The 25,393-nt window shown below is 42.7% G+C and overlaps 1 protein-coding gene across 2 annotated transcripts in view; it reads right to left on the bottom strand.

Annotated features, from left to right (window-relative positions):
* Positions 1-270: 270 nt before the first annotated feature.
* Positions 271-25,393, bottom strand: part of LOC131221280 (OVARIAN TUMOR DOMAIN-containing deubiquitinating enzyme 2) — a 47,062-nt gene continuing 21,939 nt past the window's right edge. For both annotated transcript variants that reach the window (XM_058216484.1, XM_058216485.1), the window contains 2 exons: positions 787-862; positions 271-682 (listed from right to left, as the gene is read on the bottom strand). In XM_058216484.1, the coding sequence (XP_058072467.1) occupies positions 626-682; positions 787-862 (133 nt within the window). In that variant the 3' untranslated portion in view covers positions 271-625. The remainder of the gene's footprint in view (positions 683-786; positions 863-25,393) is intronic.

The raw sequence follows: 25,393 nt of genomic DNA, 5'->3' as shown, positions 1-25,393 counted from the left end.
GTGTTTATGCCTTGTCTTGTCAACCAAAACTTTGTCATCTGCAAACAACATACACCATGGGATCACTTCCTGCAAATGCCTCGTGTTAACTCGTCTAGAGGATCATATAATTCCTATTTACTGAAGTACTTACCGAGTGGCAGCTGGTCTTTTAACCAGAAAATTCCATCATAGCTTTTCAAATATATGAAACATAAAAAAAAGAATTTATATTGGGCATTCTAGTGGACCCCACCATCAGAATACATGAGTTGACAATTCAATACACACTGAAAACAACTAAAATAGCCACATTTTTTTCTTACAACTAACATACTTTTAACACACGAGATCTGCAGTCCTACCTAAAATTTCCTAAAGATCAAAAGAAAAAAGGCAGACAAGCTTTTCGGAAATTTTTGAAAGATTTTTTTTTTTCTCATTTCATTCTGTTACCACATGAAGCAAGCAATAACAAAGAAACACCTTAAAAGCACATACAACAACAGTTATGGATAAACGGGACAACGATTATTTCAACCACTAATCTAATTGAATGCCTTCAAAAGAAGCACAGACAAACTTCAAATCAATCATCATATTGAGAATGTGACCAATTGTCTTCTTATTGTAATTTTGCATTCTGTTACCTGTATTCTTGAAAGTTTACATGGCCAGTCGCCTGCGCATGTTCCACAGCCTCCTGCATGCACGTTCAAGATGAAAAATTCCAAACAAATTAAAGAGAAGTCTAAACAACCAAAAGCAGGGAGGATATTTCAGAAAGGGACTGATGGTGGTCATTACCTTCTGGCCGATCACGCCAATTTGGCATACTCCACAGCGCAAGGTGAAATTGGCAGTGTCTGTGAAACTCCTCTTCCTGATGTATATAAAAAAATTTGGGCCGATTTAAGATCATGTGTATGTCAACCATGGGCATTATGAATATGCTCAAGAACATTTGGATTAGTACAAGTCATTGGAGTCCCATAAATTTCAAAAAAGGAGAAAAGGAATTGACGTGCATCCTCATTTGATGGTGAATGGTAAGTTACTCTTGTGGAGATTTTAACGTATCCACTTTCAACTGAATAATGTACAACCAACATCAATGTTGTCGAATGCGATCGCATATGTGAATTGCATATGCGAATTGAATGGAATGGATTGCATATATCATGATGGCATATGCGATCTTAAAAGTATGCAATGGCATATTTATTTTTGTGATAAATATGCGATCACATATGCAAGTATGCGTACTACATATGCGATCGCATATATGTCCCAACTCCCAACATCATATAAAAAATAAAATAAATAAATAAAGACTGATGGGACCTTATTTTTTCGCACTTTTGCCTATAAATCATGTAGACCATGTCATGTATGTATGACGGGTTAAAATGCTATGCCACTATACAATTTATACCAAGTGTACTATGATCCTTAAACCCTCATCTCATAACCCATTGTTCATGGGAAGTCCATCTGGACCCTTCATCTCACTCAAACACGGGCCGGATCTTGGCATTAACACCCATAAGCAATGGGCCTCAACATGGGCCTAACCCAAGGTCCAACGTCAATCAAGTTCTTACATCATCCAATGCGTCTCATGCCATCTACACCATGCATACATCTCATGCCTCCAGTGGGATTGGTACATTAGTTTGCCAATAGGCCTAATCAAATATGTAAACCAACCATATATAATCCACATTCACATCAATCAAACCAAACATCATGCACGTGAGAGATGAGCCTGCCCATTTAGAGTGGTTTGGCCTTGAAATACTTGAAAATCTCCTCAGTTTTGGGTTCCACATGAGGCCCACACTCTAGCCCACTAATCCAGCATGTTTGGGCCTTGAAACAGCTCTATTTTGGGCCCAATGGGCCTTGGTATAGGCCTCACTACATTGCTCAAGTATTCCACAGCGTGGGCTTAAATACAGATATCAATGTGGGCCACATGGGCTGCCTAGAACAAATGGATAGCTTCCCCATACAACACGTACATTTCAATGGGCTCCGAGGCACGTGGGCCTAACCATCCAAGGTTAGAAAAGAGATTGATGGTGCAGGTGCACAACACATACGTCTAGGTGGGCCTCAAGGTCAGTGGACCTGGCCCACAGTGAATGGCAAAGCAAACGGAGTGGACCTGGCCCACAGTGAATGGCAAAGCAAACGGACCATGTGAATATAATACATACATTAACAGGGTCCCACATGTTAAGGAATGGAAGAAAAAAGAAGGTTCTACACTACATGCATCTAGGTGGGACCCACAGTGCGGGTGCCCACCAATTGAAAGGCATGGATACAACACATACATCGTGGGGGTCTCCTGAGCTGGGCCACACATGGCTTGAATCCAAACCAAAGTTGGATTCTCTACACTCATGTGAAAGCCACTATTGAGAATGTTTGGTGACAAACTAACATTTTAACCAAATGGTTTCGAAAGTAGACATCATTGTCCATTCCTCAAAAATTTTAGCGTGGCCCACCTAAGCGTTTCAAGTTGGGTGCACCATTGGGTTTGTCCTCTAGGATGAGGCGATAGTTTGGGGAAATTTTGGGCCTCTAACTCACATCACGGCGGGCCCTACAAGCATTTCAATGGCAAACAACCAATCCGTTGTTTCAATTGGTATAGCCCACTTGTATCCAATGTTCGAAATATCGATACTATCGACTGATATTATCGGTATCGCAGTCCAGCGATACGAAACCCTTCAGAAGATACTAAAAATTTGAAAAAATTTACATAATTCTTTGTATCGATCAATATGTCGATAAATATCGCATAATATCGCATAATATCGTTCAATATCGCTAAATATTGTTCTAAATATCATGCGACATCAATGATACTATCACTTTTATCAGGATTTTATTTCTTTTTTCAAGAAATTTACTATACAACACCGGTCGTGGCTACTGTAGCCAACTCCAAGATGTTGGGAGAGCATCATTATCCGAAAAAAAAAAAAATTTCTTTCAACAGTAGATTTCGGTACCTGTAAAGAAGATCGCCCTAATTGGAAGCTGCATTTGATGGGCCATTCGAATCGAAGTCTCTAATTTGGAGAGATTTGGGCGTGAAATCTAGAGAAATCCTCGAAATCCTAGAATTTGGGAGAGATCTCTGCTTCGAAAAAATAAAAGAGCCTTGAGCCCTTATTTACGAGAAGCGGATGGGCTAGTGCACCGCACACCACCGACCTGGATGGTGTGTTGACGTCGCCAAGTTCTGAAGGCCCCATCATGAGGTATATGTTATATCCAAACCGTTCGTCCATTTTGTGAGCTCGTATTAGGGCTTTATCCGAAAAATAAGACAAATCCAAAGATCAAGTGGACCACACTGAAAAAAGTTGCGGGATATTGAATGTCTACCATTGAAACCCTTTTGGGGTCAGAAGTTTTGGATCGATATGATATTTGTTTTTCCTCTTCATCAAGGCCTTTGCGACCTCATGAACAGATTGGATGGAAAATAAAAGTTGAGATGGGCCCTACGAATGTTATAACGGTGAGAATCATTGCTCTCACTGCTATTTGTGGTGTGGTCCACTTGGGCTTTGGATTTTTGGGCTCATGATCTAAAATGATCTCTCCAAATGGATGAATGGTATGGATATAATAAATACATTATTGTGGGGCCCAAGTAACTTTGATCTCCTTTGAACTGTTTCTACAACTCGAGCTCGAGGATTTTCAGCACTCATCTTCACGGATGCGGATTTCCTGCGAAAGTCTTCGCAGGAAGTTCCTGCGCTGGAAACTTAGGTCGGGCCCACCATGATGTTTGTGAGAAATCCACCCCGTCCATCTGTTTTTTGAGCTCATTTTAGGACATGGGGCCAAAAATGAGCCAGATCCAAGAATCAAGTGGGCTGAAAACGTGAGGATTGAACGTCCACGGTTGAAATATTCATGGGGCCACAGAAGTTTTGAATCGGTCTAATATTTGTGTTTTCAGTTCATCCCAGTATAAATGATGTTATAAACGGTACAGATGGAATGTAAACATCACTATCGACCCAAGGAGGTTTCAATGGTAGGAATTTCCCAACCCACCTTTTCCTTTAGTGCGGCCCACTTGAGTCTTGGATCCTACTCAATGTTTGTCTTAAGTGTTAAAATAAGCTCACAAAACGGATGGACAAGGTAGATTTCTTACAAACATCACGGTGTGCCCCACCTAGGTTCCAGAGAAGGAACTTCCTGCGAAAGGATTTAGCAGGAAATCTGCGTCCCATATTTGCACGATATGTACCCACACCAGCCAGGTCTTTGGTGTGTGGTACACCAGCCAATCCACACTGTCCATCCATTTTCACAAGTCATTTTAGGGAATGAGCCCAAAAAAGGAGAGATGTAAGCTCAAGTGTACCACACCACAAGAAAACGTGGTGGCAATGATGTCCACATAAGTTTGAATGAAGGGAAAAAAAAAAAACAATTATCAGCTTGATCCAAAACTTTTTTGGCCACTAATGGTCAATCACCATTGTTTCTTATGGTATGGTCCCCCTGATTATTGGATCTACTTCATTTTTTGGATAATGTCCTAAAATGACATGGAAAAACGGATGGACGGGGTGGATATTGAATACACACATCATTGATAGGTATGTTTTCTAATTTCTAATATATCTTTTGCTTTCGAATGCATTGGTTATGTTTTCATACACAGCTTTATACATTTATTAATGTTATGCATCACATTTGAATATATTTACCTTAGTTCAATCAGATAACGCATAACTTAGGACCTTATACAAAGGAAATTTATTATGTGCACTTCTTTCTTTAGATTTTATGATTTAAAAGTGTGTATCAAGGTCTTTTTAAATAATCCCTGAAGTTTCATATAAAAAAATTCAACCATTTTGCCAATGTTTCCCCATGTTTCCCAAAAAGTGTGATAAATCACGTGATACAAACGATATATCTCGTGCGATAACCGATACATATCTGTATCCCAAGGTTATGACACATTGCGCAATACCGATATTTCAAACACCACTTGTATCTTAGATTTGTTTCATTTTCTTGAACATGCCTTAAAATTTACAAGGGCCACATAGTGGATGGATTAGATATACAAAACATGCATCTTGGCAAGTCCTTAGAATTTTTTTTCTTTTTTTTTTTGTTTCTCAAGGTGGGCATTAACTCTCACTGTTGCAAATAGTGAACCTACATGCCACTGTAGCAAACAGTGGATGTTAACTCCACTGGTTGCAATAGCGGTGGTTAAAAGAAAAGGAGCCGAATCTTGACATTAATACACACTCTAGCCACCACATGCCTAGATTTCATACACCTTGACCAATGTATGCTTGGCCCTCGTCTACCTCATCACCCCAACTTCGAAAAAAGAAAAGCAGCCCTCTCCATTCTCCCATTTCCACACCTTGACAAAATAATAATAATAATAATAATCCAGCAATAGTGTTAGAGAGAGAGAGAGAGGATGACCAAGGTGTGGCCCACCATCTAGATTGGAGCAAGTGGACTACCCCATCATCAACCTAGGGCCACCCAAGACCCTCCAAGCTTACCCATCAACCCCAAGTTCCAAGAGGTGGGTCATACTCCCCCATTCCTTTCACTTGTTATTTCAGCTTTTTTCTAGAAATCTTTCAAAGTAACAGAATTTCTTCCAAGCAGCCCTTTTTGGCACCTCATGTTGGGCCCCACACTCTGTAGCTAAGGGTCCCACCATAGGGAATGTTTAGTCCACGAATCAGAGGGCTAGGATGTCCCACCACTTTGTTGGAAATGGCCCCAAGTGTTTGGAAAGTGGGCCCCAAGTTGGGGCAGAAACCAGTTTGTAAAACTGTGAATTTTTATGTTTGTTAGCCAACTTTGGGCATCCACGGTGGACACCACATACAAGATATATGGGGGCCACCACTTGGACCTTTTAGTCTACATATAGGGCTAGAAGAGTGTCCTTCTGGCCTTTTACCCCAGCAAAAATGGGCCCCATGTGATCGGTATACCAATCCCAAAATGGGACCAGCTGATGTTGTGCAAAAAAGTGCAATGCGAAATTTGAAATGGCCATGTTTGGCCTTGCACCAAAATTTGCACATGCACAATCAGCGGGCCCCATTTTGTGGGTTTTGGAGCCTCTACATAAGGCTATCCAGGGGCGGTATCCCTTCGCCAAAAGCAGGCCCCATGCGAACACAAGTGAGACCCCAATCTGACCAAAAACCAAGTCTGTTTCGACTAAAGCTTTCATTTGGTTGATAACTGCATGGATCTTGCTATGATCGCATGGGACCAATCCAAGTGGTGTATTTGATTGGTGGGCCCCATTTCAGGGCCATCCTCTAAGATGAGTTCAATCTGAATCTTAAATAGACCCCACCATAGAAAAAGTGTTGATTGAACACAAACCGTTGAACATTTTTAGAAATTGCTAAACTGATTATTTCTGACTGTTCAAAGGTGGGGCCATGTGTGTGCGTGTGCACGTTAATAATATTATTATTATTTCTTAAACGGGGGGGTGGGGAGTGGGGGGTGGCAGACTCTTTTGGACGTGACTCTTTTGTGGGGCCCACTGTTGGGACCCTTCTCTGATGGATTATTCAATCCACAGTATCTACCCTCTTTGGCATCCCATTTTAGGCCATGGGCCTAAGTTTGAACCAGATCCAAATCTTAGGGGGGCCATACCACTAGAAAAAGTGGGACTGAGGGCCGACCGTTGAAATTTTTTTGGGCCCACTGTGATGTTTTTCTTTGATCGACAAAGACCTTTCGTGGTTAATATTCTTTGGGCAACCCACAAAGGAAAAAAGAAAAAAATATATTAAACCATGTTGTAGAAGGGCTACAACCACCACTATTGCAAACAGTGGATTAACGTCCATTGTTTGCTACAGTGGCATGCCGGTCCATTGTTTGCAATAGTGGGAGTTAATGCCCACCTTGAAAAAAAAGAGAAATCTAAGGACCTGCCATGATGCATGTTTTGTATATCTACTCCGTCCACCATGTGGTCCCTGTAAATGCAAGGCATGAACCAGAAACAAATCTAAAATATAGGTTGGCCAAACCAATTGAAACAGTGGATTGGACGTTTACAACCCTCCTCCTCCTCCTCCTCCTCCTCCTCCTCTCTCTCTCTCTCTCTCTCTCTCTCTCTCTCTCTCTCTCTCTCTCTCGTTAGTACACTTACTTGTACACCTGGTTTGTCAATCACGTGCATTTCTGTGTCAGTATGTCGGATGAGCCCTTGGAAGCTGAAGACTGAAGAAACATAAAGACTTGGAGCATCAAGGATGTGAAGAACATGCATATTAAGGTGCCTTGGTGACCCTAACCCTTAAGACCCAAAACAACATTGACCTCTAGATGATCATAACCTTAATAGGTAAACCTTCATTTGATTATCATATAGCCTTAGGAGCTCATTTAGAACATGCTTAGATTGGCTATAGAGGTCCCAAGTTGCTAGGGAAAAAAAAAAAATACACAAACCAGCCAACTCTTCAGTGAGTTTGATCGATCGAGCACTTCCTCGCGATCGGGCTCGATCAATCAAACATCGCCAAAAATATCCAGCAAGTTCATTGGACTATTTTGGCGGATCTCGATCGATCAACGGCCCTCAGTTGATTAATCAGGGCTAGCCATTAGAGATCGTTGGAGCCATTTCATTATAAATATTGCATTGGGATCTTTGTTCAAATGATGGATGATGGATTTTGACATTTTAGAGACCCTAGTGCACTCTAAGCTCTACCAAACCTTCTAGACTCTATCCCAATGAGATTCATACTCTCTTCTTAGTGATTCCTCACTCTAATGAGTATTTCAAGCTCCTCTACAAGAAGAACATGATCTCAAAGCCCTCTCTAGAGTTTAGATACCAATTCTATTGGCAAATTCTAATGTCTACCTACCTCAAGACTCTTTTAGACATGACTCTTTTGTGGGGGCCACTGTTGGGACCCTTCTTTGATGGATTATTCAATCCACACCATCCACCCTCTTTGTACCACTAGAAACAGTGGGACTAAGGGCCGATCATTGAAATTTTTATGGGCCCACTGTGATGTTTTTCTTTGACCATCAAAGACCTCTCGTGGTTAATATTCTTTGGGCAACCCACAAAGAAATATATATATATATATATATATATATATATATATATATATATATATATATAAAAACCATGTTGTATAAGGGCTGCAACCACCATTATTGCAAAGAGTGGATTAACGTCCATTGTTTGCTACAGTGGCATGCGGGTCCATTGTTTGCAACAGTGGGAGTTGATGCCTGCCTTGAAAAAAAAAAAAACCAGAGAGATAAAAAATCTAAGGACCCGCCATGATGCATGTTTTGTATATCTACTCTGTCCACCCTGTGGTCCCTGTAAATGTTAGGCATGAACCAGAAAATGAAACAAATCTAAAATATACGTTGGCCAGACCAATTGAAACCCTCTCTCTCTCTCTCTCTCTCTCTCTCTCTCTCTCTCTCTTGTTAGTACACTTATTTGTACACCTGGTTTGTCAATCACATGCATTTCTATGTCAGTATGTCGGTTGAGCCCTTAGAAGCTAAAAACTGAAGAAATATGAAGACTTGGAGCATCAACGATGTGAAGAACATGCATATATTAAGGTGGATTGGTGACCCTAACCCTTATGACCCAAAACAACATTGAACTCTAAATGATCCTAACCTTAATAGGTAAACCTTCATTTGATCATCACATAGCCTTAGGAGTTCATTTAGAACATGCTTAGATTGGCTATAGAGGTCCCGAGTTGCTAGAAAAAAAAAAAAAAAACTACACATACCAACCAACTCTTCAGTGAGTTCGATCAATTGAGTACTTCCTCGATCTTGTTCGAGCTCGATCGATCAAACATCGCCAAAAATGTCCAGCGAGTTCATTGGACTATTTCGGCGGAGCTCGATCGATCGACGACCCTCAGTCAATCGATCAAGGCTAGCCGTTAGTGATCCGTTGGAGCCTTTTCATTATAAATATTGCATTGGGATCTTTGTACAAATGATGGATTGTGGATTTTGAAAGTAGTCTAATGTTACAATTGTTAGGGTTATGGACATGTTGCCTTCAAATGTACTAGCAAAGTAAGATCTAAAGGCAGGGCTATGGCAGCAATATGGGATGATACAAAGGAGTCCAAATCCGATTCAGGAGACTCCTCCAGTGATGAAGACCTTGGACACATGTTCAAATAGCCTCCACCACAGGTTCCCTCCCTAGAGACTTGGGAGACCATACCACCTTGAATAGGTGGCCTTAAAAGGTTGCAATGAGCTTAATAGGTAAATCTGAGGAATTGAGCCTCATTAGTGAGCACAATAGGAAAATTCGAGGATTCTAGCCCCATTAGTGTGCTTAATAGTTAAGCCTAAGGATTTAAAGTTGCTAAATTTTAGTATCTTATGTTTTTAACTTAGAACTATCATTGGTCATTATTGCTTGATATGTATATCTTTTGAATGACCATACATACATGCTCCCAGTTCTTAATGTTTATATGCACCATACATTCCCTTGTTAGTATGTGATTATTGGTAAACCGATGATTTATAGAGTTTTCCATATTCTGTTTTTATTGGTATACTCATGAAATTAACTTTCTCAAATATTGACAAAAAGGGAGAGAGATTAAGTCCCACCAAAACAAGTTGAATTATATTTTGCAAGTTTTCTTCGTTGTTGCAGGAAATTGATGGAGATAGGGGGAGCATTTGAGGGGGAGGCAATGTAGTGTTACATGTCTTTGCTTAATTGAGTTGTAATTTTATTTGATAAGTAATTATTTTTTAGTTGTTTTGGTTTGTCATTGGTATAGACCATGGCAAGGTCTAGGTTAGGTTTTTGTCACATAATTGACAAAGGGGGTGATTGTTAGAGCACTTATTTGTGCACCTGATTTGTCGATCACAGGCGTCGGTGTGTCAATATGTCAGCTGAGCCCTTAGAAGTTGAAGACAGAAGACGCATGAGACTTAGAGCATCAAGGATGTGAAGAACAGGTATATTAAGGTGCCTTGGTGACCCTAACCCTTAAAACCCGAAATAACCTTAACCTCTAGATGATCTTAAACTTATTAGGTAAACCCTTCATTTGATCATCACATAGCCTTAGGAGCTCATTTAAAGCATGCTTAGATTGGCTATAGAAGTCCTAGGTTGCTAGAAAACAAACTACACAAACCAGCCAATTCTTCAGTAAGTTCGATCGATTGAGCACCTCCTCGATTGAACATCGCCAAAAACGCTCAACGAGTTCACTGGACTATTTCGGTAAAACTCGATCGATCGATCAAGGCTAGCTGTTAGAGATCCGTTGGAATCTTTTCTTTGTAAATATTGCATTCAGATCTTTGTACAAATGATAGATTTTAGCTTTTTAAAGACCCTAATGCACTACAAGCTCTACCAAACCTTCTAGACTCTATCCTAATGAGATTCATGAGCTCTTCTTAGTGATTATTTACTTTAATAAGCATTCCAAGCTCTTCTACAAGAAGAACATGATCTCGAGCCCTCTCTAAAGTTTAAACACCAATTCTACTGGCAAATTCTAATGTCTATCTCTAGAGTGTCCATCAAGGTGAATCCTCTAGGATTTCAACTTCCCATTAGTTGTAGCAGATTCGATCATCCTCTCACCACCTTCGTGACCTCATTAGGGCATCATATGCAAGGCGGATGATCGTAGGATCTGAAGTATCGGCGTTAACGATCAGGAGAGCAATTGAGGATCAAATTCAAGCACGGGAGAGCTTTAAAGAAGCAACTCAAGCAAGGCGCTACAAAAGGAGTTCAATCCGACAAGTTGTCATTTGTAGGAGTACACATACACTCCTTGTGTAGGATCGAGTGTAAGAGTTTGTGACCCAAACTTGAATAGGTTCTTGTGTAGGACCTAGGCTCTTGTGTAAAGCTGAATTCACCAAACACTGATGTGTACGTGTTAGTCTTCGTGAGAGTAAATGTATGTCCTTGGATTAGAACCGACGTTGTTGCTTAGCCGATAGAAAACCAAGTCTCCAAGGGAGCCTCCGATAGGAGTGTACGTTTAGGTCCTTATGTAGGGTTGTTAAGGTTAGAGGTGAACCTGATTTAAAACCTTCGAGAGTGAATACCAATACACTCGATGAGAGTGCGTCTGCCAAAAGTAGAGTAGGGAAACCAAACCACTATACATGCTTGTGTCTGTGATTGTCATTTAAGCCCAATTCTAATTCTTACACGTGTTTGATTAGTTAAATTATTTGAATACTTGAATTGAATTGTATGCTAGGCACTTAACTTGTAAGCACACACAAGCTCACTATCTCTATAGACTAGTCGCTTAATTGTAACATCTCTTGTAGTCTATATGATTGGATCCACTATGGCTTGCAAGCCTAAGTGTTAATTGCCTTTCTTAGTTTAAATTGGTAAATTAATTTAAGTAGGCAATTGAGTTTTAATTGGCAAATTTTTAAGTGGTCCTATTCACCCAACATAGCCACCATTCATAACTCCGCGTAGCTTCCACGCGCGTCGTGGTAGACTATTCCACACAATTTCATCCCTCTCTCTCTCTCTCTCTCTCTCTCTCTCTCTCTCTCTCTCTTCAAGATCATGTCTTCTTCATTGAAACTCAAGTCGAATGATCCAAGTTAGAAGTACAAGCACTATTACCAAAAAGACTCACAGTGTGTAAGTTTTGTGGGTTTGTAAATGTCGATGGCATTGCACGGCACAAGCAACAACTTGCATACACGTTGGGATCAAATGCAATAGCATATCCTACCATTACTCCAAAAGTCCAAAAGGAACTTTGGAGTACATAGACAAACATTCAAGAAAACAACATAATAGTACCATACTTCAAGAAGAGTTTATGGAACAAGAAGCCTTATGAGAAATAGATATTGAAGCTGTCGATGTTGATCAACCTACCCCTCGGTTGACCGACTACTCTAGAACATTGACCGCCAAAAGAGCTCGTGGGCATGGACCAATAGATAGGTAGTGTAGACAACATCTCAAGGATGTCGTCAACCAAAGGTCTAAAGGATTAAGACCCGCTCAAACAACACTGGAAAACCGATACGAGAATAAAAATGGGAAAACCACAATTTAGTACATTGCTAAGTGGTTATACCAACTCGGTGTTGCTTTCAAAATTGTTAAATTGAAAAACTTCACAGTTATGAAGCAATGGGTCAATTTGGACCTAGGCTTAAAAGCCTCCTTTCGTATCACAAAGACAAGAAACGTGCCTCATAACCAAGGTTGATTTTACTAAAAGCTTCATTGTCGAATATAAATAAGCATGGAAAACATATGTTGTACTCTTATGACTAACGAATGAACCGATAAATCCGATCAGACAGTGATAAACTTTCAAGTGAATTGTCCAACTGGGACAATGTTTTTTAAGTCCATGGATGCATCGGCCCATTCCTACACAGCCAACTGTTTGCTCAAACTGTTAGATAGTGTAATTGAGGAAGTAGAAGAGGAATACATTGTCGAAATTATCACGAACAACAAAGCCTCTTATATAGTCATCGATTGCCTTCTTATGGAGAAGAGGCATTGTTTATTTTGAATCCCATGCGTGACACATTGTATAGGTCTAATGTTAGAAAATATAAGTAGGTTGTACATTGAAGTGATTGTTAGGGCTAGAAGAATCACATTTTTATATACAAACATATCATTCTTCTCCATCAAATGAGAAAACACACTGGGCATAACTTGCTTTGTTCAACTATCATCCAATTCACAACAGCCTTCTTAACACTACCAAAGTTGTATTCAAAGAAACTCAAGCTTAAAAGCGTTGTAGTGTTGGCCGAGTGGAGTAATACGCCTTAGTAAAAAAGAACTAAAGGAAAGCTAGTCCAACATACCATCTTCTCGCAATCTTTTTAGACACAAGTGCTAAAAGAACTAAAATCATTAGAACCCTTACTAGGTTTGTTGCGATTGGTGAACGAAAATGAGAAGCAACCAATGAGCCATATCTATGATGCGATGGAGAGGGCTAGAAACAAAATCATGGATCACTTCAAATATAAAGAGCGTGATTACAGGCCCATCCTATATATTATGATAAGAAATGGGGCAGTCAAATGTCATCTCCATTGTAGCCATCGTATTCTTCACTTCCGTCAATTAGACAGAGGTAAAAGCGCATATGATTGGCTTTCTTGACATTTTGGAGAGAATGGTTCCAGATAAAGAAGAACAGGATATGATTTTTATTCTATTGGACTTCTATATGAAGAGTGCGGAGATTTTCATAAGAGAAATAGTCATTAGGCATGGGACTATGAAATTGTCAAGTATGAACATCTTAGCGAGTTAATTTAAGTAACTTAAAAAATAATTTCTTACAAGGTACAAAGTCTGACCTAATTAAATTGTTATTTACAGCTAACTAGTGGGTTGCCTATGGAGTGGACCCGAACAAGAAGGATACAGCACTAAAGAAGTTGGCCATGAACATTCAAGTCAATAAGTTTGGCAACTCACTCCTTAATGTTGATTTTAGTCTTAAATCTTAAAAGTTAAAGTAAACGGCAATTGCAAATACACTTTCTTAATACAGATTCACAAAAAGAAAAGAAAAAGTAATCATCTTGAATAAAAGAAGCTCAATGACTTGGTCTTTGTCCAATACAATCAAAAGTAGCAAGAATAATTCTAGGCCAGACGAGAAAACCCTGGTTTTTATGATCCTATCTGCCTACATAATTTGGAGGCAGATAGTGAGTAGCTTCTAGAGACAAAGGACCCAATCTTTGCTATAGATATGAATATCGATATCGTATCAGCCAATACGACCACATCTGTATCGGCACGAAACGACACAGAACGAGATCGAATTGGCCCGATACGAAAAATTGACCCGTATTAGGTTGTATTGGCCCTTATCAGCCAATACGAAATGTATCAGCACCGATATGGCCGATATAGGCCGATACACGCATAAAAGTGCAATCTTGAATTCATTTATTTTTTTCAAAATTTCACTCATCTCCTCTTGTTTTTTAATTTAAACCATGGAATAAGCTTAAAAACTCATTTTAAGCTAGATCTAAACCTATTTTGGGATCGAAACAAATTATTTAAATGGGATTCAACAAATCAAATTGAAGTGGATCATTATGGAAAAAATCGAAAAGAATGGTATACCTTCACTTGCTTTTTTTATATTTTCATCTTCTTTTTGTTGTAGTTTAATGTAATGGGCCCTAGTTCACCAAATCATGCTTGATTTTTGTTCAATTAGGCCCCATTTAGTTGACCTTCAACAAGTCAAACTGACAGACAACATTCTCATCAAAGAATTGTCCGATACACCATTAAAGACATTGCAAAACACCTTTAAAATGATAGATTCTTGGATATCTCATTTTTTCCCTATTTTTCTAATATTTTTTCGCTTAAAAAAATTCTTGCCGATAAAGGCTGATATGGCCCCGATACTGATACAAGACATTGTATCATATCATTTTTCCGCCAAGCTGATACGCCGACCAATACCAACATTCAAAACCATGGACTCTTCAAAAGTGATAACCTAACATGGGCCCAAGTCGAAGATGCCACATTCAAATTAGAACCTAGAGAAAGTTCTCCTTCCATTTGAAGGCGAAGAAGGGCGGCGAGCAATAGTAGTCAAGGCCAAGCAGTAGCCAAGAATGAGGAGATAGAAGAATATGATCACAATCAACCATTGGATGTGCATGAAGTACTAGCACCAAGGTATCCCATATCGATATCGGTTGGCACAATGGTGTCATCCAAAACCGATACGAATACGGGGGCGTAATGGCAATACGGGGGCATAACGGCCCGTAACGGCGCAAATTTTTTTTTTTGCCAAAAAAATATTTAAAAAATATGGATTAAATCCGGAATATTCTAACCATTCCAAATATGCATTCATTTATAAATTGGAATATGTTTATGGTGGTGTAACGGTCCACTCTTTGGTGAGAAGTTGTATCGGACTATCTGATTAATTTTTGAACCAGGCAACCTGAATTTGACTGCAAAATTTATATATTTAGTTTTCTAAATATCTAATTTATATACTTAACAATTTAATATAAAAAAATGAAATTAAATTTAGGTAGATCGCGTTGCCAATTTGGGGCCGACTTGGAAGACCAATTCATGCCCCAAATCAACCTCAAATTCATGTAATTTATTGGCATTATCCCACTTGTGAATTGGTAGACATTTATTAGATAGTGAATCATGAAAAAAAAAAAAAATCAAAAGGCCCTATTTTAAAAAATAAGCGTCCACAAATTAACAATTAAAACTATTCAAACAATTTGATTTTGGCATTTTGAGTTAGCAATTACAATCCATAATTTAATTGGTAAATTTTAAGTTAATACATGTCTAGTTTACAATTTTTTAAGGGCCCGAATTAAGTAGGACTCGGATTGTGAAGTGTAGCACACGACTGTCAAAGTTTTTTGGACCCCACTCGTGATGAATGTGTTATATCCACACCGTCCATCCATTTTGCCAAATAATTTTAGGGCATGAGCCCAAAAATGAGGAAGATCCAAAGCTCAGGTGGACCGTACCATAAGAAACAACAATAATTAAACGACTATCATTAAAAATTTATTGGGGCTACAAAAGTTTTAGATCAAGCTGACATGTGTGTTTTCCCTTCATCCACGTCAGTGTGAACCTATTAACAGGTTAGATGGAAAATAAACATTATAGTGGACCCTAAGAAATTTTTAATGGTGAGCATTTTATAACCACTGTTTCCTATGTTGTGATCCACCTGAGATTTGGATAATTTTTTGAATCATAACCTAAAATGATGTGGCAAAATGGATGGACGGCATAGATAAAATATATACATCATGGTGGCGCCCATGTGGTACGTGTACAATTTAATAAAATGTGCAGCGTGCTACGTAACTCGCATGCACTCCATTCATTTCACGCAAGCAGGTCCTGTGGGTCTGATCATGAGGTATGTGTTATATTTAAACCATCCATTCATTTGACAAGCTCGTCTTAAGGCTTGACACGAAAAATAATACAGATCTAATTATCAAGTGGACCACACTGCAAAAAGCAGTGGGGGATTGAACGTCTACCATTGAAACCCTTTTTGGGATCACAGAACTTTTGGATCAATATGAAATTTGTTTTTCCTCTTCATTCAGGTCTTTTTGACCTTATGAACAGATTGGATGGAAAATAAATGTTATGGTGGGCCTACGAATTGTTTAACGGCGAAAATCATCTATCACCGCTGCTATTTTTGGTGTGGTCCAGATGATCTTTGGATACGTTTCATTTTTTGGGTAATGCTCTAAAATAATATTTAAAAATAGATGAACGCTGTAGATATAATATATACATCACTGTGGAGCCCATATAACTTTGATCTCCTTTGAACCGTTCGTACAAGTCGGAGCTCGAGGAGCATCAGCGCTCGTCTTAGCGTGACACGTACCTACAGCAACTAAGCTGGTGTGGTACACCTGGAAAAAAAAGAATAAAAAAAGGAGAGGGAAACCGAAAAGAAAAAAGAGGGATAGAGGTAAAGAACAGAGAGAGAGAGAGAGAGAGAGAGAGAGAGAAGAAGAAGACAACGACGAAGGCTGCAGCCGCAGCCACAGCAGGGCCGCAACTGTCCGAGAAGAAGAAGAAGAAGAAGAAGAAAGAGAAGAAGAAGAAGAAAAGAAAGGAAAAAGGTATGTTTTTTTCCAGGCCCGTAACAGCCGTTACGGGTCAGTAACAGCCGTTACGCCCGTAACGGCCGTAACGGGTACAAAATGGGACATCGGCCGATACGGCCCTGTATCGCGTAACGGGTCCGTGAGACCCGACCCGAGTTCGCATGTGTGCATGTGTGTGTGTGAGTATGCTTTCCGTCCATCTTGATCCCGTGGTCCTACCGGTCGAATCCCGGTGACCCGTGACCCATGGATAGTATTTGCGGTCATCCGTGAGCCCAGTCATGAAGACCCAACTCAGATCGAGTTGAGACCTATACCATTGTGACCGCATCGTCGTTGCGATTCCAACGATGCGTCTTGTGCATTCATCCGACTTATAGATCAAAAGTTGTGAGCATTTCATCATGTGGCCCACTTTTTGTACAAAAGCATATGGACCACTCTCAGGCACAAGTTCCCATGCACACCACCCACACACACTACAATTCCCATGGAATAAACACTACCCATCCTAAACACTACCCACACCTAACCTACCCTAGCAAGCATTGTTTGTATCACCATAGGTTATGATTTCTTTCTCTTACCAAGGAGGGAGAGTAATGATGACTCCCCTACAACCTTTCCTTTCTCTCTCTCCTCCTTCATTCTCTCATTTTCCTCTTCCATGGAAGAATTTCCAGCCCTCCCTCTCCCAATTTCCAGCAATTTTTCCTTCCTTTCTTCCTCCATCTAGCCATCACAAACTCATCTTGACCATTGAACCTTTAAGCTTGGAGCTTGGAGTACCTAGTGTTGGTGGTAGCTTGAAGATTCAAGGTGGGTGATTATAATTGTTGATCTTATTTTCTACCCTTTGATCTTTTTTTCTTTCTAGATGGATCATATGGGACCCACCAATCCATGGTGGGGATCCCATTTGATCCCATGGATGTGGCCCTTTGGCCCATCCTACATGCATGTCATGATCCATGATGGGGTCATTCTCCATGGACCCCATCATGATGTATTTTATAATCCACTCCATCTTAAGGTCATCTAGACCCTAAGGATCATGTTGGGATGGCATCCCAACCATCCATAACAATTATATATCATGCATGTAGTGATTTTATGTTGCATGTAAAATCAATGTAGTTGTATGGGTATGATTCACTCTTGGGAGGGCCCACTAGTGGCGGGGCCCTACCCCCATGGCCGGATTACTCTCTTTCCTTCTTCTCTTTTCTCTGATGTATGGATGATAGTGTGTGTGTGGCCCATTTATAGTGGGCCTTGGATGTCCCAAAATAAATAAAAATAAAAATCCAGCAAGGTGGGATGCTCTTATCACCTAACTCCATGATCATCGGACACCTTAATCAAATGCATGCAAGTGTCCTAGTTCTAGTATGTGATTTGGACTTATGTGGGGCCCACTGAGGAAGGCCACACACCTTTTTATGGCTGAGATTATTGAGATATAGGCTGATGTGTCCAGCCATGTATTGCTGTCCAAAAACTTGGACTGTTGCATGGATTGTCATGTTCAATCTTTGGCATGGATTTTTGGATCATGATTGTCATTATTTTCTTTATAAGTATGGAGTGTAATGAGAAGGTGTGGACCCCACCATGAGGTGTGATGGGTCATACCTCAGATGGTCCATGATATGGTACCCAAAAAGGAGGCCCATAGGGGTGGGCGGTCCACCTTGTTGGGCTGTCCAACCCACATGTATGGAGGGAAAACATACACTTCAGCTTGGTTTCTCTGAAGGATGGGCCACTTTTATGGACCCCACCTTACTTTATTTTATGAAGAAAATACTAAACCTCCATTTTTCCCCTCTTGGATGAAGGTTGGGCCCACCTTATTGGGTAAACAATGCATGGACAGCAACATCCCTTCCTGGACAGATTGAAATTCTTAATTTAATTAAAATATTTATGAGTATCCAAAAATCATAAAATTTTACAGAGAGGTGGTTCACTTATGGTAGGACCCACCTACAAAATTTTGGGGCCAATGGACACCTGTACACACCATGGTGGTGGCTGGACTGGCCCATTACAATACGGTGTCCAGATCAGTCCGATTTTTAGGACAGATTGATTTCTTTAAATAAATTAAAACCTTTATATATGTCTAAAAATTCTGAAATTTTATGGAGATATGTTCCACCCATTCTAGGACCCACTTACCAAATTTCAGGGCCAACGGACCTCTGTGTACACCGTGGCAAGGGCCGGACTGGCCCACCACGTTGGGACGTCCAGGTCAGTCCGATTTTCTGGACAGTCTATTTTATTTAAACAAATTAAAATATTTCTAAGTGTCCAAAAATCTTAAAATTTTGTGGGGGTGTAGGTCACCTATGGAAGTATCACTCTGTAAAATTTCAGATCCAAAATACATTTGAGTTGCCCGTGGTGTGGCTGGAAGTGGTCTGCTAGGCAGGGACACCCAGGCTGGGGCATCTAGCCTGCTTCGTGGGCCCACCTCGATGTGTTGAATGTCCCACCACCCATCCATGTAGGGTCCTTAGGGGATGGATCATACTTGCCCCCTTTTTATTCAATTAGAACACATTAGGTGGATTTTTGGGCCATATACCCCAGGCCCATAGGACTGCCTACACATGGGACATCCCTGCCTTAGGCTACTGCTGGGCTTGCATTCTAACAGTCTGGCCCATTTCATATATGTATTGTATATCCTCCCTCATCTGGTGGGGCCCACAGTGATGTGTGTGAGCCATCCAAAATTAATTATACTAAGAAATACTTCTAATGCTGAACTCCAACCAACCCAGAAATTTGGGTGGGCTGGAATTTGGCATTGAGCCCAATAACTGTTGCCTATAGATGTTCTTTGGGGCAATATGGCCCACTAGATTTGAGGATGATTTATGTCAGTATCTTATCATCTTAATTTTATTTTTGGGCTTAATTAGTGTATGATTAAAGGCCCATCCCAAATAGGATTCTTCTTGGGCTAGTCTCTTAGTTAAGTAAGGGCCTTATAGCCTTGGTTGGGCTGGAACTTTTGATAGGCCCATTGAACCCTTGGGTCCTATATTTACCATGTCATTGTGATGGGCCTTATGGGCCAAATACTCAAGTAGTTGGGCCCTTGTTTGCCCACTATAATAAATCCATACTTGGGCCGAGATGTGAGGCCCAACTTACATGTGTTAAAAATTTAAGAATTTCCCATATGTTGGGATAATGGGCTGCCCATTAGGCCTACTACAATGAATGAACCTATGACCCTTATGGTTGGGCCCTAACCTTGCTTAAGGGCCCACCAGGTTGCCTTTGTTTTTGGGCCTAGTGTATGGCCCACTAGGCCATGGGTTGATTGTGCCTTGGACCTTTCTTTACATATATAGTAGGCTACCTTTTGGGACCCAGTTGAGGTTGGATGTCCTCCTTGGTGGCCCTAAGGTAGGCCCATAGAGGCCCTTATAGGTGGTTAAAGGCCCACCTTGGGCCTGGCTAGGACTGTTCCTCCTTAGGATTTTAACTCTCTTAGTTTGTGGGTCATCCCAAAGTACCGGGCTCCCACTAGAGGGCTTCTCTTCTTCTTAGAATACCTATCGATGTGCCTAGATCTTGACCCTCCTTGGGACAGATGATTTCATATTCCTCAGGTAGCACACTTACATCGTCGCAACCCATATGCATCATCTGTATGAATTGATTGCATTGTATAGTGGTCATTCAGGGATGAAGTTTCTTCCCTTTTGCACATTGAGTGCCTGAAACTTGTGCATGATTTGTGTGTGCAACTCATGCATTGGCATCGCATTTCATGAGGATACCGCCCTTGCTTCATCAGGGCCTTGCCTCCACAGGGACATTTATGGATGGCCGCATGTGTGGACACCAGAAATATTACTTGAGCATACTGGGTGCGTAGGATGCCCATGGGTGAGATTCCCAAAACTTCCTTGGTACTAAGGATCTGCTCCAACGCCGTGACCGGGTGGAATACATGAGCGCACGAGGGCCTTATACCGTTAGGCCGCGACTCCCACTGTCGTGTAGTCGGTTGGATAGGGGTGTGGCCTTACCTGCCTGGTGTGAGGAGGCATTGCTAGGCTGAGTCTACACCTCGTAAATGGGTCCGCTACCTTCGTGCCTTGTTGGTGATTAGTTGTCCACAGCGGGTAGTGAGGTCTCTTACGCTCGTTTGATGCGGGATCTGCAGAGCGACAGTCATTCATGGACCCCGTTGATTTCCTTATGATTGAAAATGTACTTGACTTATGGTTTGGATATGAGCATTGACATCACTTACATCGCATTAGCATTGGCTGTACAAGCCCCCCTTTCATACATTGCCTTGGTATGCACTCATTACTTATTGCATCGCATTCATGGTAAGCCTTGGTAAGACTAGTGATATGTTCATTGATTATGCTTCTCTCCTTATACCTCCTACTAATCTTCTGGCACCATTGTCACACACTTACACCACCCTCTAAGCTTCTATAAGCTTATGCACGATTGATACGTGCAGGGGACTCTAGGTAGGCGCCGTAACAGCAGAGCGTGGAGTGTTGAGCAGTGAGGACTCCAGTGTTGCCGATTTCTCTCTCTTTTCCTTTTATTCTCATGTATGTCCTTTTGGACCTTTTGGATGATTGTAAAAGTTTAAATTTTTAGTGGATTTTGTGATGTGTGCCTTTGTTATTCTCAGATGTACTTGCTGTGATCTTGGGTATGCTCGCATTGGAAGTGATTATATTGTTATGAAAATCCTCCTTGTAGGATCCCAGGATCGGAACCTACCTCGGGAGCCGCGAATGGGGTACTACGGAGGCTGTTGCGGCCAAAATCGGCCATCGGGTTCCTTGTGAGTCCGGTTATCGAGCTTGGGGCGTGACACGTGCTCTTCATGTTGTTGTGTACGGCAATTCTGGAAAGACTAAGGATGACATCGCAGGTCTGCTAAGAACATGGGACAAGTAGTGTCCCGAGATCCTTCTTTTCGCTCCGTATTGAGCCTGTAATTGTATTGATTCCTTGAGTCGTCATTATTTTGTAGACGATGCCGCGTGGACGTGGCTCCCGTGGTCGTGGCACCCGTGGTCGTGGTGCACGTGGACGAGGTGCCCGAGTTACCCTTCTACTCGAGCACATCCGGCTCCCGTTGTTGAGGATCCGATTCCCGAGGTCCCGATCTAGCCTGTCCTCCAGTTGAGCCCGTAGCGCCCATACCTCCATTGCTCCGGTTCCCCACCTATTCCCCTACTCACCTGCTATTCCGATTCGAGGCTCTGCTCCGCCGGCCGCCCCGTGCCTCCACCGAGGCGAGTGCCACCCCGCCTTCCGACAACCTATAGGAGCCGAGCATTTCCAGCAGCTTGATGCACTTGTTGCCACCGCATGCACCGTCACTGCTACCGAGGGTTTCGGGCCTCGACTTACCGCGTGCTAGTGCGATAGCTCGAGAGTTCCGACAAATATGATCCCCGAGGTTTAGTGGTGACCCCGACCCTTCTGCCGCTGAGCTTGGTGCACCGAGGTTGCGAGGATTTTTGACACTATTCGGTGTCCTGCGGAGAGAGTATTCCTTGCGACATATCTTCTTCAGGGTGAGGCCCGCCCTGGTGGTCATCCGTATCTAGGATGGTCGGGCCTCGGTTTGCTTGGACATGGGAGGAGTTCGTGGTCCGTTTTGACCAGAAGTTCTTCGAGCAGGTTCAGATCCAGCGGGCGATCGAGTTTGAGACCCTAGACAGGTGATATGACCGTATCTCGATGAGGCCCGTTTCTTAGCCTTATCTAGATTTGCTCCTCATCTCACCACGATGAGAAGATGAGGGCTCGCGTTTCCAGAACAGCTTGCTCCTGCCCTTCGCAATCGTGTGGTAGGGCATTGTTTGAGACGTTTGACCAGGTCGTTCATCGGCACTGGTTTATGAGGAGGATCGGGCTATGACCCAGAGGTCGAGAGAGCAGGTTCCGGTGGAGACCGGAAGAGGAGGGCACCGGCCAGCAGTTCCCGACAACACTGTCAGCAGAGGTGGAGGGGCAGATCAGGTTGCATGCGGTTCAGTTAGTAGCTTCTTCATCATCATCACCGCCACGCTTCATCTTCCGGTGTTTACTTCGGTTGTGGACTGGTCGGGCATCGGAGGCGTGAGTGTCCTCTCCCCATTCAGAAAGGCCACCACGGTTGCCTCCTCCTCGTCCTCCTCGAGGCAGAGAGCTCACCTTCCACCCACCGCTCCTGGGCTCCTCCTCGCAGCGAGGCAACAGCAACCTCCTCGGCGCAGAAGAAGAAAGACAACAAGAAAGAAAGTGTGAGGCACCAGCAGAGGGGATATCCGCATGTCCGGTCCTCGTCCAGATGTATCGCGCCAAAGACGGACTCGGACCCTCGCTTGGGTTGCTTCCCTACCCTCGGGCCGCTTCTATTCCGCACGCGCGTCAAAGCCAGACCCGACATCGGCCGGTGGAGTAGTCGAGGGTATTCTTCTTGTTTCTTCTGCATTGCTCATGTTTTATTTGATTCGGTGCCTCCCATTCTTTTATAGATGAGCGGTTTTGTCGATTGACCGATATTCCATCGGAGTCCATGTCCGAAGGCTTTGGCCGTTTCGACTCCCATGGGGAAGTCTTTGTGTTGACCCGTCATTGTCCTTCTTGCCGGTGTTAGTAGGCGAGATATTCCTTCCTGCCGATCTGTTCGTGATGCATGTCAGGTTTTGATGTGATTCTGAGTATGGACTGGCTTGCAAGTATGGTGCCGTCTTGGACTGTGCGGCGAGGAAGGTTACGTTTCACATTCCGAGCTTGCTAGTATTCAATTCGTCGCCGAGCCCAGATAAGAGCCATTATCTAGTTTCTTGGGCTCGGTCATTGAGGATTCTGTGGCAGAGAGTATTGAGCAGCTGCCAGTTGTTTGTGAGTACTCGGATGTGTTTCAGGAGATACCGGGTTTACCGCCGCGTCGGCAGGTGGAGTTCCAGATTGATTCCACCTATCTCGAAGGCCCCCTACCAGATGGCACCGTTGGAGTTGAGGGAACTGCAAGAGCAGTTGGATGAGCTTCAGGAGTTAGGTTTCATTCGTCACAGTAGTTCACCTTAGGAAGCCCCGGTATTGTTTGTGAAGAAGAAGGATGGTTCGTTGCGACTGTGTAGATTATCGTGAGCTCAACAGAGTCACCATCAAGAACCAATACCCGCTTCCCCATATTGATGACTTGTTCGATCAGTTGTAAGGTGCACAGTATTTTTCTAAGATAGACTTGCGTTCTGGTTACCATCAGATTCGGGTCCGAGAGGAGGACATTCCGAAGACAGCTTTCCGGACACGTTATGGTCACTTCGAGTTCCTGGTCATGTCGTTTGGACTGACCAATGCGCCCGCTATATTCATGCAGCTGATGAATGAGGTTTTTCGGCCGTTCCTTGATCAGTTCGTGGTGGTATTCATTGATGATATTCTTGTATATTCGAGGACTCGAGAGGACCATGTTAAGCACCTGTGGATTGTGCTTGAGACCCTCCGTGCCCACCAGCTATATGCAGAGCTGGAGAAGTGTGATTTTTGGCAGGAGGAGATGAAGTTCTTCGGTCACGTGGTGACAAGGGAGGGTGTCGCTGTGGACCCCTAGAAGGTTGATGCAGTGCGTTGGTGGGGCCAGCCCACGAACGCGTCCGAGATTCGCAGCTTCCTTGGTCTAGCGGGATATTACCGACGGTTTATCAAGAGTTTCTCCCGTATTGCAGCACCGCTGACCCGGTTGACGCGGAAGGGCGTTGAGTTCGTCTGGAGTGACGCTTGCGAGAAGGCATTTACAGAGTTGAAGAACCGCCTCATGTCCGCTCCTGTTCTCACTATTCCTGATGGGAGTGAGGGTTTTGTTGTTTTTACTGATGCCTCCAGAGTTGGCTTGGGTGCGATCGCGAAACATGGGAAGCCGTGGCGTATGCCTCGCGCCACCAAGGTCCATGAGCCGAACTACCCCACTCATGATTTGGAGCTCGCAGCAGTCGCTTCGCACCGAAGGTGTGGAGGCATTATCTATAGGGGAGTTCGAGCTCTTTACGGATCATAAGAGCTTGAAGTATCTATTTTCACACCGAGTTGAACTTGCGGCAGAGGCGATGGATGGAGTTCTTTGAAAGATTATGATTTTGACCTTGACACCCGGGCAAGGCAAATGTGGTGGCGGCGCGCCAGGCCCACGAGGCCTGGTGGCCAGATGATGGTGCGTGAGTGGCGATGCTCGAGGATGTATCGAGTTTGACTTTGAGTTGGCTGCAGCTTCCATTGTTCACTTTCGAGCTTGTCGATTCAACCCTCTTTAGTGGCTAGGGTGATCGAGGCTCGGCAGACGGACGAGTCATTAGGAGTACCGAGCAGAAGCCACATCCGTGGAGCAGTTAGACTGGCAGATTGGTTCCGATGGTAGATTACGCTTCAGAGGCCGGTTGTGTGTCCCGGACGTACCAGAGTTGCGTTGTGATCTGATGACCGAGGCTTACTGATCAAGATTTACTATCCACCCGGGCTCCACGAAGATTTATTGTGATATGAGGAGGCAGTACTTCTGGCAGGGGATGAAGTGCCAGATTGCGAGTTTTGTGGCTGAGTGTGACACATGCCAACGTGTCAAGGCCGATCATCATAGACCCCCTGGTCCCTT

The sequence above is a fragment of the Magnolia sinica genome, chromosome 12, assembly GCF_029962835.1.
Source record: "Magnolia sinica isolate HGM2019 chromosome 12, MsV1, whole genome shotgun sequence".
NCBI lineage: Eukaryota > Viridiplantae > Streptophyta > Magnoliopsida > Magnoliales > Magnoliaceae > Magnolia > Magnolia sinica.
Note: the sequence above shows the minus strand (reverse complement) of the source record. Positions and strands in the feature narration are given on the sequence as shown.